The sequence below is a fragment of the Podarcis raffonei genome, chromosome 13 (genome assembly GCF_027172205.1).
Source record: "Podarcis raffonei isolate rPodRaf1 chromosome 13, rPodRaf1.pri, whole genome shotgun sequence".
NCBI lineage: Eukaryota > Metazoa > Chordata > Lepidosauria > Squamata > Lacertidae > Podarcis > Podarcis raffonei.
The window spans coordinates 10,438,815-10,455,031 of record NC_070614.1 but is presented as its reverse complement, the minus strand read 5'-3'; the positions used below and the strand labels follow the sequence as shown (position 1 = coordinate 10,455,031).

Here is a 16,217-nt window from a genome sequence, read left to right as displayed (position 1 = left end):
ATAGGTTAAATAATGTTTAGAAGCACGAGGGGTTGACGGGAAGTCATCGGGCCTTTGAGAAGAATGTGATACAATGTAATAAGTATATATTTTTTATTCTTTATTATGTATAATTTTGTTACATGTTGCTTTCTTATTTCCTTGTTTTTTTGTATACAATTTCAATAAAGCAATTTAAAATGCAAAAAAAACCTATAATAACAATCAAAACTTTTACTTGGGCTAATTAATATTGTGATGATAATTCAGAGAACCTCTGCACAGCAATTGCTTCATTAATCAAATTTGTGGTTTTTTTAAGAGGGTGGTATAGCATTTGCTCAGCTTCGCAACTCACAACCATTGCCATTTTACACATGCTTTTGTCTGCTACAGCAGGAGAATATTCCCCCAAAGCTGGGCTGGTGACTTTAACTTCTTTTTTCCAGCCCGATGACCGGGGTCTCATTAATGACATCCCAGTATTAAGGGTCACCCGACAAGGTCCAGATGCTCTACACTTTGTCCAGACACCCCTTGAGCCAGGGAGCGAGGTGCAGCTGGTGCTGGATTGGGACCGGCGCTTTGACCACATGCAGCAGCATTCAGGTAAGGAACCGATGGAACGAGATACCCACACATTCAGACTGATCATCAAAAAAGACACATTTTTAATGTATATATATTTAAATCTCCTGGTGAGAAGGAGAAACTGTCATTTATAATCGTCTCTTTTAGGGCAACATCTCATCACAGCTATTGCGGATCTGATGTTTGGATTCAAGACGACATCATGGTGAGCGAGGCACACCTCTGCCTAATTGCTTTCCTCCCTGCTTGTGTGTGTTCGCAGCATTTGTATGAGTCTGAGAGAGGGGAGCTGCAAAACCTTGAGAGAAATTGGGGCACCCAGAGTGGCAAGAATCTTCATAGATCACCATTGGAGTATTTACCGTACTTTTCCGTGTATAAGACTAGGTTTTTTTACAGTGGTACCTCAGGTTACATATGCTTCAGGTTACGGACTCCGCTAACCCAGAAATAGTGCTTCAGGTTAAGAACTTTGCTTCAGGATGAGAACAGAAATCGTGCTCCGGCGGCGTGGCAGCAGCAGGAGGCCCCATTAGCTAAAGTGGTGCTTCAGGTTAAGAACAGTTTCAGGTTAAGAACGGACCTCTGGAACAAATTAAGTACTTAACCTGAGGTATGTGGAAAACTGTGGGTCATCTTATACACTATTTAAAAATAGGGGGCGTCTTATACATGAGGGCATCTTATATACAGAAAAATACGGTAGTAATAACTTCATGAACTGCTTGGAAGGAGGACAGATTTGTGTAGCAACCTTGGACCAGAGTTCTTTTCGTATTTGCTAATACTTAATGCGAGAATTAACTGGGTGAGTTAGGGATTCCCCCTGCATGTGAAGACAGGCTCTGGTGGACAGACAAGGCCAATAGTGAGTCCAACGGTCAAGAAGGCGGTTTCTGTACATGCTGCAGAGGGAAGTGAGGGGCAGTTGGGGCTTGTCAACCTGGCCATCTAGGAGAAGGAAAACTGATCCTTAACTTCCACTGCCTTGCGGGATGTCTTAGCGAGAGGAAAGGGCTAAGGAGTAAATCTTACTCCAATCCAGAGTGAAGATCCTATGACAGTTGGAAGGCGCCATGTATGCCGCCTCCTGGCAACTCCAGCAACCAAACTGGTGCCAAATGTCTTGCTCTGCTTTCCTTTGGACCACGTCAGCGAGGCCGAGAGGGGGGTCTTGTCGTTTGGGCAGCCCAGGACCTGCCTACACACTGCCCAGGGTGGTCACTTGGGTGCTGCTAACGTAGCAGTTTGACTTCACCCCCCCAGAGACGCACTCCATTGTCTCTCGAGACAGGCGGATGCCCACAACAATATCTAGGTTATTAATCAGTAATGAAACTGATACAGACAAATCACCAGTACTCCACACAGCAATAGCAGTAGCCACTGGAATATGAATAGGCACCATGCATGTTTCTGTAGCTTAACATTTCCTGGGTGGAGTTTGTAGGTTGCAAGGAGAGATACCTGAAGGAGCGTCTCCACCCCCATCATTCAGCCCAGACACTGCAATCCAGCGCTGAGCGCCTTCTTGTGGTTCCCTCATTGCGAGAAGTGAGGTTACAGGGCCTTCTCGGTAGTGGCGCCCGCCCTGTGGAACTCCCTCCCAACAGATGTGAAGGAAATAAGTAGCTATCTTATCTTTAAAAGACATCTGAAGGCAGCCCTGTTCAGGGAAGTTTTTAATATTTAATGCTGTATTGTTTTTAACACTTGATTGGAAGCCGCCCAGAGTGGCTGGGGAAACTCAGCCAGATGGGAGGGGTATAAATAATAAATTATTGTTGTTGTTTAGTCGTTTAGTCGTGTCCGACTCTTTGTGACCCCATGGACCAGAGCACACCAGGCCCTCCTGTCTTTCACTGCCTCCCGCAGTTTGGTCAAACTCATACTGGTAGCTTTGAGAACACTGTCCCACCATCTCGTCCTCTGTCATCCCCTTCTCCTTGTGCCCTCCATCTTTCCCAACATCAGGGTCTTTTCCAGGGAGTCTTCTCTTCTCATGAGGTGGCCAAAGTATTGGAGCCTCAGCTTCAGGATCTGTCCTTCCAGTGAGCACTCAGGGCTGATTTCCTTCAGAATGGATCGGTTTGATCTTCTTGCAGTCCATGGGACTCTCAAGAGTCTCCTCCAGCACCAGAATTCAAAAGCATCAATTCTTTGGTGATCAGCCTTCTTTATGGTCCAGCTATGGTCCAATAAATTATTACTATTATATTATTATAAATTGTTCCTTTCCCCATAGAGTCCTATTGAGAAGTCACTTCCACAATTTCCTACACCAGCAAATCTCCTTCAGATTTAATACAGTCGTACCTCATGTTACGTTTGCTTCAGGTTGCGCGTTTTCAGGTTGCATCCCCCCGTGACCAGGAAGTACCGGAAAGGGTTACTTCCGGGTTTCGCCGCTCGTGCATGCGCAGACGCGCAAAATGACGTCATGCGCGTGTGCAGAAGTGGCGAATCGCGACACGTGCAGACGCGGGTTGCGTTCCTTTCGTGTTGCGAACGGGGTTCCGGAACGGATCCTGTTTGCAACCAGAGGTACCGTTGCATTGTTAACTGACAAGGAATATGTTGTTGTTGCTTTAACCCAGAAGCAAAGGTTAAAATGAAATCATTGTGTAGTCATGAAGATGTGTCATCTGGGAAGCTGTCCTAGAAACTCCAGCGGGTGCAGAATGCTGCAACGAGGCTCCTCACGGGGTCTCTGCCATGGGAGCATATTCACCCAGTGCTTTTCCAGCAGCACTGGCTCCCGGTGGAGTACAGGGTCAGATTTAAGGTGCTGCTTTTGACCTTTAAAGCCCTTCACAGCCTAGGACCCTCGTACCTACGGGACCGCCTCTCCCGGTATGCCCCACGGAGAGCCTCAAGGTCCATAAATAGCAACACCCTAGAGGTCCTGGCCCTAAGGAAGTTAGATTAGCCTCAACCAGAGCCAGGGCCTTTTCAACACTGGCTCCGGCCTGGTGGAATGCTCTGTCTCATGAGACCAGGGCCCTGCAGGATCTGATTTCTTTCCGCAGGGCCTGTAAGACAGGGTTGTTCCGCCTGGCCTTTTGGCTAGGAGCCAATTTGATTCCCTCCCCCCCCTTTCTTTTTTCCTTTCTCCTCCTGTGATGAGGCTGCATTTTAATGTCTCAATATTTTAATCTTGTATTTTAATCTTGTTTTTAAATTGTATTCATTCAACTTGTTTTTATTATTGCTTGTTAGCCGCCCTGAGCCCGGCCTTGGCTGGGGAGGGCGGGGTATAAATAAAAATTATTACTATTATTATTATTATTATTATTATTATTATTATTATTATTATATCTTGAATAGGGCTTTGTTCCCAGGGAAAACGCACAGAGGATGGCAGGCTTAGCCTAGTTTCTGTGCAGTAGCCCATCCTCAGAGGACGATGCTGGAGGGCTGGGGACAGAGGGAGCTCTCTTGTGCACCCAGAGCTATCTCCCGTGTGACTTAGGGAACACGCCGTTTGCCTCTCTCCCACCCTCGGCAGGGAGCTGGGTCGCCAGCGAAGCACTATAGAGCTGGACACCCCCTCGATGACAGCAGATCAGGTGGCAGCCCTTGAGCAGAGTGTGAATGACAGAATCCGAGCCAGGATCCCGGTGGTGGTGCGAGAGCTGGCAGTGGGCGACCCTGAAGTTGAGCTGGTAAGCAAGAGCGTGCGGGCTAAGGCAAGAGGAGGGAGTGAAGTTTGCTACGTTTGGTTCTCTTAACCTTGCACTGCATTGCAGGTGAGGAGCCGTGGCTTGCCGGACGACCACACGGGGCCCGTGCGGATTATAAGCATCGAGGGTGTCGATGCCAATATGTGTTGCGGCACACACATCTCCAACCTCTGTGACCTGCAGGTGAGAGTCATGGGGGCGGGGTGTAGCTTGCAGCACCAGGATCAAGGTCTTTGTCACATTGGACCCCCCCCCCAAATGAGCACAGGAGTGCCTTGCCACTCACATCTGTTGTGAGAACACATTCTGCCCCTTCGTGACACATGAGAAGCTGCCATTGGTGTATCTCTGAGCTTCAATAAAGCAAATAATTTAATTAGACAGAGCCTTATATGATATTGGGGACGCGGGTGGCGCTGTGGGTAAATCACAGAGCCTAGGAATTGCCGATCAGGAGGTTGGCGGTTCGAATCCCCACGACGGGGTGAGCTCCCGTTGCTCGGTCCCTGCTCCTGCCAACCTAGCAGTTCGAAAGCACGTCGAAGTGCAAGTAGATAAATAGGTACCGCTCCAGCGGGAAGGTAAACGGCGTTTCCGTGCGCTGCTCTGGTTCGCCAGAAGCGGCTTAGTCCTACTGGCCACATGACCCAGAAGCTGTACGCCGGCTCCCTCGGCCAGTAAAGCCAGATGAGCACCGCAACCCCAGAGTCAGCCACGACTGGACCTAATGGTCAGGGGTCCCTTTACCTTTACTATATGATATTGAGCGACAGGATAGTCTGGCCACAATAAGGAAATCATGGTATGATTATTTTCCACCTAATCATTTTGACACTTTGGCACCCTATTTGCAAAATTTAGCAATTCCAAAATACAGGCGCGCCTTCACTTTCGCAAGATTGACTATACTGCCTTCGGCTGTACTTGAGGGTTGATTCCAAAACATTCCACTGGAAAAATGCTTATGTCCCATTTTGAGTCAGTGGCTCATGTGCTTCTGGCTTGCACTCTTTATAAAGATTTGAGGAGTGAGGTTATTACCCCTCCAGTACTGTCCATGCCGGGTTGCTTAAACATTGCTACAGAGTCCTTTTAGTAGATCAAGATGATCAGGTGACAGCAAAAACTGCAATGTTTTTAGCAGGGGCATTTAGAATAAGATCTTTTATTTGATTATTGACGTAAACCCCCCAAATGTATTTTGTATAGTTATGTTTTTACCTCTATCTTCAGTACATTTTATTTTATTGCTATGGCTAGTGGCTGATGCAAATAAAGATTCCCTCTATCTATGTGATCTATACCATTGGTCTAGCTAGCTCAGTGTCCAGGATTTCAGGCAGGGATCTCTCTCCTGGCCCTACCCAACCCAGAGACACCAGGGATTGTAAATCAATTTGGACGCCTTTTTTTCTAACAAGGCTTCTCTGCTGCTTTTCAGTGGTCAGCCAGAAATTTTACAAGTGATTTCTTCCTTCAAATAGTGAAGGATTATCAAATCCTTCAAATAGTGAAGGGGGAACCATCCTTATTTTAAATTACTTCCCTATGCTTTTCTAACAAATGCCTGGACGCGTAGAACTATAGGAAGTTTCCTTTACCAAATCAGACCAATGTGTAAACAGTGGATTATTTTCACTGCCCAGCACAAGGCTCTGCAGGGTTTCTGGCAGAAATCTTCACCTGGAGATACCATATTTTTCGCCCTGTAGGACACACTGGACCATAAGATGCACCTTGTTTTAGAGGGGGAGAACAAGAAAAAAAAAATTCTCCCCCTCTCTGCCCAGCACCCCTTCAGCGAAGCGGCAGGAGGAGCTGCGCAGAGAGGGGGAGAATTTTTTCCCCTTGTTCTCCCCCTCGAAAACAAGGTGCCGTTCAAGGTGCGTTCAGTCGCCTTCAGGCGGCTACCTTGGAAGCCTGGAGAGCGAGAGGGGTCGGTGCGCACCGACCCCTCTCGCTCTCCAGGCTTCAGGTTCCTTTCGACCTGCTCTTTGGGGCTGGCGGGGGGAAGCCCACCACCAGCCCCAAAGAGCAGGCCGGGGAGCAGCGGAAAGGCGCGCAGCGGAGAGGCTGCTGCCATAGTCGCGCGTCACCTCTCCAACTGGGAGAGGGTCGCGGAGCTATGGCTTCTTTAGCCCCGCATGGTCTCTCCCAGCTGGAGAGGTGGTGCGCGGCTAAAGAGGCTGCTGCAATAGCCGCGCGCCACCTCTCCGGCAGGGAGAGGCTGCGCGCGGCTATGGCCTGTGGGCTTTAAGGAGCGCGCGGCTCCTGTGGGCTTTTCTACGAAGAGGGAGAAGGGACTGACTGGCCGCTTCAGTCCCTTCTCCCTCCTGAGGAAAAGCCCGCAAGAGCCGCGTGGAGCCTGTGTGCGGCTTTTGGGGGCTTTTCCTGCCTGCCTCCCCCTGCATTCGCTCCATAGCACGCACACACATTTCCCCTTCATTTTTGGAGGGGAAAAAGTGAGTCCTATAGAGCGAAAAATACGGTAGATTCCAGGGTATGGATCTGGGACCTTGCAAGGCAGAGGTTCTACCACTGAGCTTGGACTTTCCCCCACTTTCAATATAAGGGACGGGATAGATTCATGCAGATGTAGTATTTCACCACTCAAGACGAATGTGTTTGTCTTCTGAAGATGGTTAAGCTCTTGGGCACCGAAAAAGGGAAGAAGAACAAGACCAACTTAGTTTTCCTCGCTGGGAACCGAGTGCTGAAAACTTTGGAGCGAAGCCACGCAACCGAGAAGTCCTTCACATCACTGCTTAAGCAAGTATTTGTATCCCCCTGTCCCAGGGAATGAAACAAAAGTCTCAGAAGGGTGACTGGAAACCCAGTGGCCTTCAAAGTTCATTTGAACTCTCAAAAGGAAAAGCACACAAAGGTGGGGATTTTCCCTCAAGGCAAGAAATAGTGAGTTGTATAGGCAAATTGGTTGTTTATAGAAGTTGGGCCAGTTATTTCTGGTCTGAACTTAGGGCTCAGGATGAGTAGCGGAAGGGTTTCAACAGCCATACCGTAAATGGATTTAAAGAGAACTATTCCCAAACAATGGTTTTAAACGGGGATGGGACAAGTTCATGGAAGATAAGTTTTTCAGTGGCTACAAGCCGCAAGGGCTGTGCTCTGCCTGCACAGTCTGAAGCCAGCACTGTGTCTGAATACCAGTTGCTGGAAACCACAAGAGGAGAAAATGTTCTTATGCTTGGGCCATAATAATAATAATAATAATAATAATAATAATAATACAGTGGTGCCTCGCAAGACGAAAAGAATCCGTTCCGCGATTCTCTTCGTCTAGCGGTTTTTTCGTCTTGCGAAGCAAGCCCATTAGCGGCTAAGAGGATTAGCGCTATTAGCGATTTAGCGGCTTGGCGGCTATTAAAGGATTAGTGGCTAAGCTGCTAAAAGGCTATTAGTGGCTTAGCGGCTTTGAAAAAGGGGGGAAAAAGCGGGGGGGGGGGAAATGGCGAGACTCGCAAGACTTTTTCGTCTTGCGAAGCAAGCCCATAGGGAAATTTGTCTTGCGAAGCGCCTCCGAAACGGAAAACCCTTTCGTCTAGCGGGTTTTCCGTCTTGCGAGGCATTCGTCTTGCGGGGCACCACTGTAATAATATATTTATATGCTACCCACCTGACGGGGTTTCCCCAGCCACTCTGGGTGGCTTCCATTAGAACACATTAAACATTAAAACATTAAATGTTTTAAAACATTTAAAATCTCTAGCAGCTAACAGGACCAGTGTGTTAGAATTCCTGTTTCGTGATTGCAGTCGTAGGATTGTTGTCTATCACATGACGGTCTATGTTTTCACTCCACAGAGTGGGAAGTGATAGAGACAGGATGTTTGTGTTAACTGTGTTCCGTGAAGTGGGACTATTGTCCTTTGTTCTTTCTCTTTGCTGTGTGATGCTAGAGAGAGAGGGAGCCATGTTGCAGTGCTCCGTGTGTGTTTATATGTAAATAAAGTAGATTAGCCAAAATGCTGAGTTGCTGAGGAGGTCTGTCACGCAAACTGCGAACACTCTGCGGATCCCTAAGTGTGCCGATGTCTGTTGGCATCGGTCGCTGTGATGTTCGGGCTGAAGAAAGCTTTTGAAGCTCCCGAACGATCGACCAGGAGGGAGAGAACATGCCAGTTGGGCATGTGTCTCTACCAGCATCCTACTCGAGTGTAGAACGAGCTCCTGACACAGTGGTCAGGGATGGTGGGAACTGTAGTCCCAAAACATCTGGAGGGCCGAGTTTGGGAATGCCTATTCTAAACAATTATAGGGATGCGGGTGGCGCTGTGGGTTAAACCACAGAGCCTAGGACTTGCCGATCAGAAGGTCGGCGGTTCAAATCCCCGTGACGGGGTGAGCTCCTGTTGCTCGGTCCCTGCTCCTGCCAACCTAGCAGTTCGAAAGCACATCAAAGTGCAAGTAGATAAATAGGTATCACTCCGGTGGGAAGGTAAACAGTGTTTCCATGCACTGCTCTGGTTTACCAGAAGTGGCTTAGTCATGCTGGCCACATGACCCGGAAGCTGTACGCCGGCTCCCTCAGCCAATAAAGCGAGATGAGCGCCACAACCCCAGAGTCGGTCACGCCTGGACCTAATGGTCAGGGGTCCCTTTACCTTTACCTATTCTAAACAATACAGCTGTTGGTACTGGCCCTCAGTTCAGTTGTACATCTCCACTGAGCACAAGCTGTTTCACGTCCCCCCACCTTTTCCTCCCTCATCACCAAACTTGTACTCTTATTAGATGACGTACCAACCCTCCCTGAAGGCCTCTTGTTACCCTTGCCATTTTAGGACTGGCCCCGAAGAGCACGTGGAAGCTGTAAAGAGGCTACAGAACTCTCTGAAGCTGCTTCAGAAGGTACAGTTGAGCAATGGCCATTGTGGCGATCACACACAGGGCCCCCGGACGTTTCATGGTCTATTGACCCTGTGCCACCACTGCGGTTGCTTTCTTCGCTGCCACCACCCCGCTTCTCTCGGGGACACACAGAGTCCAGACAGTTATTAACATAAACAAATAATCAAGTTTATTTTTAAGTGTCGGAACAAGTGTATGGTTGCAGTTTATTTTTCTCTTGTCAGTTTCTTAAACCTAGTTCCTAACAACTCCAAACTGATTATTCCAGCTAACTATCTAACTCCCTAACAATTCCTCTCTCACAATACAACTCGACCAACCCTCTTCCTTCTCCAACACCCAAGCCTCAACTCACAACTGACAAAACTCAACTGCCAACTCCCAAACCTCAACTGTCTTTTCAAAACCTCCCACTCGTATCTTTTACTCCCCCCTCGCATTCTCACTGGCCAATCACCTCACACCCATTTTAACCCTTTCCTCGACACATCTTAGGGGCAAACGCCACAGCCATGTTCCTCCATGAACGTTTCTGGAGCCATGGTGGGGAATTCCAGGTCCCCAAAGGTCAAAGGCGGCGTCAGGGAACTGCCATCAGCTCAGAGGCGAGAGGCAGCTGGATTACAGGGAACCTCCAAAGATCGTGGGAAGCAGCACTTCCTCAGCGGAGGAGGGAAGCCCCTGCCTCTAGTGGGGAAGAGATGCAGGACTCGGAGGATGCCAGAAAGAGCCAAGACACCGTACATGAGCAAAGTGGGGGGGAGGCAGGTCCCCTTTACCCACGCCCTCCCTGCGCAGTAGGTTTACGCGCAGAGAGGGGAGGCGTCGGATGGGGGTCAAGAGTCTACTCTGCTGGGGAAAGTTTAAGGACCGCCCACTCTCAGATTCTGCTAGTGACTGAGCAAGACGTGGAATTGAGGCGTTCTGCACTGTAAATGTTTTTGCACCAATAATAAAGCCTTTGAAAAGACCAGTGGGGATCTTGCCTCTCGAGTAACCCACGCGGTATGCATAACAGGCGGCTTTCTATCTGAACATCAGGAGTCTTCCCACACTGCACCCAGTATCCCCAACCTATGGCCCTTCTCTGCCCTCTCCTTCAGACAGTTTCTGCCTGGCTGGAATGTGCCCTCGAACAGCGAGAAAGCCTCTTGCTTGCTTGGAGGGCAAGACGTGGATGGGCATATGTCAAAATGTCTTGACTTTCATACAGCTGAAATGCAGCCTGCCTGTGCAGCCACAGCTGTTGCCCTACCCAATTTTGCCTCTGTCCAGGCTCAGCATTGGCATGTGACTCCCGGGAGGTTGGCCATGGGGACATTGACAGACATTGGCTGGAGAAAAAATGTTCCCTATTCCAGTGGGAGCAGAGAGAGCCGCCAACAAGCTTTTAATGGGAGATCGCTCAGTATTTTTATTATGTGTTTTATGTTTTTTATACTGTGTTTATTTTTTAAAAATAAATTTATTTATTTGGCTTTTCAAATTAAAATTTTACAGTCACGTGTCCAACATACAACATAAAAACAAGATTCCAAGGAATCTCATGGACTTCCCTCCTCCCCTTTGTGGGTTCCTATTGTTAATCATTTCCTCCTGCATCTTTTGCAATAATCCAAATCTTTTATCTCTCCATTGTATCCAAAATTTACCATTAAACTACAAGTGATATTCCAGCCCTACAAACGATTTGAACTGTTGACAATGGTCTTTAAGACAAGTTATAAATTTCCCCCATTATTAAAATTTTGGCCTTTCTGATTCTTCCGGTCATTTTAGCCATTTTGACATAGTCTGTCAACTTGATCTGCCATTCTTCTCTGGCAGGGACTTTATCTTCTTTCCATCTCTGGCGTTTTTATGTTGGGAACTGCCCTGAGATCTACGGATGAAGAGCAGTATACTACTACTACTATTGCTACTACTACTAATAATAATAATAATACAGTGGTACCTCCAGTTGCATGGGACGCAGGTGGTGCTGTGGGTTAAACCACAGAGCCTAGGACTTGCCGATCAGAAGGTCGACGGTTCGAATCCCCGTGACGGGGTGAGCTCCCGTTGCTCGGTCCCTGCTCCTGCCAACCTAGCAGTTCGAAAACACGTCAAAGTGCAAGTAGATAAATAGTTGCGGGAAGGTAAACGGCATTTCCGTGCGCTGCTCTGGTTCACCAGAAGCGGCTTAGTCATGCTGGCTGCATGACCCGGAAGCTGTACGCCGGCTCCCTCGGCCAGTAAAGCGAGATGAGCGCCACAACCCCAGAGTTGGCCACGACTGGACCTAACGGTCAGGGGTCCCCTTTACCCTTACCTCCAGTTGCACACGAGATCTGTTCCAGAGCTCTGGTTGGATCCTGAGGAATTCGCAACTGGAGGTGCCTTTTCTGCGTGTGGTGCAGTAGAGCGCTTCTGTGCATGCACATGGGGTGAAACCTGGAAAAATACAGGTTTGCCGCGTGCGTAACCCAAAGGATACGCAACCAGAGGTGTGCTTATCCAGAGGTACCACTGTAATGATAACAACCGCATGATCATCTGTGGGTCATGCAGGCAGCAGCTGAGATCAGACTCCAGTAAGCAGCCTGTAGGAAATGGGAAGTAAGACAGCAATTGGAACCAGGATTCAGGAAGACTTTGCCTGAAATTCCCTGCCTGCTCCATCCCATCTTGCTTGAGTATTGGAACAGAGGGGTGGTGGGCTGCCAGGGTGATTGTCCCAGGCACATTTTTCCAGGGGACACCCCCCTCCCCAAGTCAGCCCTGTCCTGCTTTGTGAGGCTGGGATCTGAACAGATCCCACCTTGCAAAGTGGCTCAGGGCTGGTGTTGCTCCAGTTTTGCCAGCGGCGACGGCCGGGCCGGCATGCGGCAGGCTCTGTTCACCCCCGCGCCCCAGCACACATGAGCTCCCCCCCACCCACGGCACCATGAAAACACGCTCCACTGCTATGTCCCCTTTCCGACGTCTACTTCTCTTTCAGAGCAACTTGAACCTGCTGAGGGATTTGGCCGTCCTCACAGCTCAGAGCTTAAAAAACAACCTGGATCAGGAACCTGTTCTTGTGTTGCACAGGTGAGGGGAAAGGTCGTGTTGGGTTTGCATGGGGCGACTGTTTTAAATACCTAGAAAAAAGAGGAAAATTCTGGGTGCTATCTACTTTGCCACCTGAAAGGTACTGCTGATTTTTTAACCCCCATTTAGAAATTGCTGTTCCCACTCACCTTACCTGTACAGTGGTACCTCGGGTTAAGTACTTAATTCGTTCCAGAGGTCCATTTTTAACCTGAAAATGTTCTTAACCTGAAGCACCACTGCTGCTGGAGCACGATTTCTGCTCTCATCCTGAAGCAAAGTTCTTAACCCGAGGTACTGTTTCTGGGTTAGCGGAGTCTGTAACCTGAAGTGCCTGTAACCTGAAGCGTATGTAACCCGAGGTACCACTGTACAGGTTTTTGAGGCCCGTCAAAGCAAAATTGTGTGTTATATCTTTTTTAAATAAAAAAAACCACACACACCGTGGATCAATGGAACCCAAATGAATTATTAATACTTTTTTTTGCTTAAGTCAGTCTAGTCATTACTGGTTTCTTTCTCGCGGGGCTGGTGGATCTATTGTAGGGAAAGGTGTGGCAGAGGTGGAATTTTGCATCCTGCTTTCACAGGTCTTGGTATGGGGAAGTCCGCTCCACTTCACTGTGGGGAGGAGTTGCAGTGGACCGCATGGCCACCCACTCTCCTCCGGGGGTGGGGGACGAAGTCCCGCATTGCCCAGGGGATCCCGGTCGCGTCAGCGACCAGCCAGCCAATCAGCTGGCTGGTGGGGGCGTGGCCGGGACCCATTTAAACAAAGGCGCGAGCCGGAGGGCTTCCTCTTGGCTCAATCTGGATTGTTCTCATTTTCCCTCTCTTGCAGGAAAGACGGTGATTCTGAGTTCATGAACATCATTGCGAATGAGATTGGCGCTGGCGTGAGTCTCTCTCTTGTTTCTCTAAGCTTTGGCACCGGATATAGTGGTGTTTTGAGAGTTGCTGAAGGCTCCCTACTTTGAGCTGGAAAGGTTCCCATCTCCAGCGTATCATCTCAACACAAATCAGATCCAATCAGGCTTTTAAAAACTTAATTGTTGTTTCAGACCACGCAGCTGACACATCAAAAGTGAAATTAAAATTAAGACAGCTGGCTACAGAAGTAGCAGCTCACAGCGTGTAGAGTAGCTATAAAATCTAATGTGATATAAAGGAGGAGGAGATAGAATTGATTCAATGAGCACCTGCAGTTAGAAAATAGGAACAGTTTTGTTCCAACTTCTGTGGTTAAAATACCACTATTTAATGTGACGCTACCAAATACCAATTAAGAATAAAGAGATCATAGCAAAATTTAGAAAATATCACTGAATTTAAAGTCACATCCACACCATACATTTAGAGCTGATGTCTCAAAGAGTCCTGAGAACAAATTGTGTACCTACAGTTTCCAGGATTCTGACTGCCCCGGATAAGCTAAATTTGGTTTGGTGCTTGCATCCATGACTACTGCTTACACCCCGAAAGATTAAAAGGTTTATTCATTAGCTTGGTGACATTTCCATTTATGGCACGGTCTGTTTACCTGTGGACCTCCCTATGTTATGCTTTATTATGACTCTCTGCATCAGATTATTATAAAGTGTGTGTGTTCTTCGTTGAATATTTTGCTGTTGTAAACAACCTTCTTCCAGCAGGAAACCCTCCTTTTTCTATCTGTGGGAGATGAAAAAGCAGCTGGGCTTTTTCTGCTCGCGGGACCCCCAGAAGCTGTGGAGAAACTGGGCCCCAGGTGAGTCACTCAAGCCAGCTGGATAAATTCAGGCCTGGGTTGGTGTGTGTGTTGGGGAGGAAGCATGGATGTTCATTTTGGGCGGTCAGGAAGAAAAGAATCACAGGTTTCTGGGGGTCTTTGAGAGAGAGAAAGAGACAAGCAAATTCATGTTGCAGTTGCAGGGTTGAAACAAATCAGCCAGGCTAGGACATGGCTAGGCAGGGCAATATATCAGTATACAGTGGTACCTTGGGTTACATACACTTCAGGTTACAGACTCCGCTAACCCAGAAATAGTGCTTCAGGTTAAGAACTTTGCTTCAGGATAAGAACAGAAATCGTGCTCTAGCAGCACGGCGGCAGCAGGAGGCCCCATTAGCTAAAGTGGTGTTTCAGGTTAAGAACAATTTCAGGTTAAGAACGGACCTCCAGAACAAATTAAGTTCTTAACCCGAGGTCCCACTGTATCGTCCAAAACCGATTTGAAGTCCATATCACGATATTGGCTTCATCATTGTTGACCTGGCAATATATGAATGTGTGTGTGTGTGTGTCTGTGTGTGTGTGTGTTTGTTAAAAACCATGAAGCCAGCCAATGCGTCCACATCAGGCATAGGCAAACCCGGCCCTCCAGATGTTTTGAGACTACAATTCCCATCATCCCTAACCACTGGTCCTGTTAGCTAGGGATGATGGGAGTTGTAGTCCCAAAAACATCTGGAGGGCCGAGTTTGCCTATGCCTGCTCTACATAGTTCCATCCCTATTTCAAACATTGTGTTCTTTTCATATATCGCAATGTTGAGCTTGTGATATAGTGCAGTGTTGAAAACCAGAGATCGCCCAGCCCTAGGCGTGGCTCTTGGAATATACAGTCGTATATTCCAGAAGTTTGTTTGACTTCCAAAAACGTTCGAAAACCAAGGTGCGGCTTCCAATTGGCTGCAGGAGCTCCCTGCACTCCATCGGAAGCCGCATCGGATGTTCGGATTCCAAAAAACGTTTGCAAACCGGAACACTCACTTCCGGGTTTGCGGCGTTCGGGAGCCAAAACGCACAAGTACCAAGGCGTTTGGCAGCCAAGGTACAACTGTACAGTGGTACCTTGGGTTAAGAACTTAATTCGTTCTGGAGGCCCGTTCTTAACCTGAAACTGTTCTTAACCTGAAGCACCACTTTAGCTAATGGGGCCTCCCGCTGCCACTGCGCTGCCCTTGCACAATTTCTGTTCTTATCCTGAAGCAAAGTTCTTAACCTGAGGTACTATTTCTGGGTTAGCAGAGTCTGAAACGTCTGTAACTTGAAGGATCTGTAACCTGAGGTACCACTGTACTCTGAGAGCCCACTGACCAACAAAGCAAATGTGGGCCAAGGAGAAGCTAGTCTGACCTTGTTGCTGTTCTTCCTCCAAGGGTGGCTGAACTGCTGGAAGGAAAAGGGGCTGGGAAGCGGGGCCGCTACCAGGGCAAAGCCACGCGGATGAGCCGGCGGCCAGAGGTGGAAGCGCTCCTCCGGACATTTGTCAGCGAACGGAGCGCAGAGCAGTGATGGGATGGACAACGGGAGTAAATGGCGCACTGTGAATATGACAACCGAGCCACCGTTCTTAAGGACTGTAAAGTAATAAACTAAGGTTTCCTGCCCCTTTGGGTTCTTGCTTTCAGTGTGGCAGTGTCAAGAAAGGAGACTGGTGGTCTGATTTGGCAACAGCAGTGAACTGAGAGATTTCAAGGGGAGGTGGTAAAAGTGAGGGATGGATAGGGAAAGAATTCCTGGAAGCCATGCCGTCTTTCCCAGAAGGAACTTCCCCCCCTTTTAATGCTGGAGCAAGACACAGAGAGCCCCTCTGAGCCCTTGCACTGATTTTTGCACGGCCCCCAAATCGGTCTCGATCCCAAATCAAGCCCCGCAGTGGTTTGCTACTTCTTTTCTCTCTCTTTTTGACCACTTAAGCTGGGCCTCTGGAGACTCCCTGCACGCTACAGCCAAGGTGCCCCAAAGGCAGACAGTGCTAAATGTTTGTATCTTAAAATGTGCTTATGGAGGAGTAAGCCTCACCAAGGACTGCCCCACTGTCAGGAGGGAGTCAGATATGTTTGGGCATTAGCACAGCTCGGTCCCTGCTCCTGCCAACCTAGCAGTTCGAAAGCACGTCAAAGTGCAAGTAGATAATTAGGTACCGCTCCGGCAGGAAGGTAAACGGCGTTTCCGTGCGCTGCTCTGGTTCGCCAGAAGCGGCTTAGTCATGCTGGCCACATGACCCGGAAGCTGTACGCCGGCTTCCTCGGCCAGTAA

At 48.5% G+C, this 16,217-nt stretch overlaps 1 protein-coding gene across 2 annotated transcripts in view; it reads left to right on the top strand.

Annotated features, from left to right (window-relative positions):
- PTGES3L (prostaglandin E synthase 3 like) overlaps positions 1–15,555 on the top strand; it is a 37,872-nt gene extending 22,317 nt beyond the window's left edge. The window contains exons 8-17 of one of the 2 annotated variants that reach the window (XM_053361938.1): positions 429–588; positions 718–775; positions 4,079–4,235; positions 4,320–4,436; positions 6,892–7,022; positions 9,056–9,122; positions 12,103–12,194; positions 13,036–13,090; positions 13,847–13,941; positions 15,335–15,555. In XM_053361938.1, coding sequence (XP_053217913.1) covers positions 429–588; positions 718–775; positions 4,079–4,235; positions 4,320–4,436; positions 6,892–7,022; positions 9,056–9,122; positions 12,103–12,194; positions 13,036–13,090; positions 13,847–13,941; positions 15,335–15,470 — 1,068 coding nt within the window. In that variant the 3' untranslated portion in view covers positions 15,471–15,555. The remainder of the gene's footprint in view (positions 1–428; positions 589–717; positions 776–4,078; positions 4,236–4,319; positions 4,437–6,891; positions 7,023–9,055; positions 9,123–12,102; positions 12,195–13,035; positions 13,091–13,846; positions 13,942–15,334) is intronic. The other variant, XM_053361935.1, reaches the window with a different exon arrangement.
- The last annotated feature ends 662 nt before the right edge of the window (positions 15,556–16,217 follow it).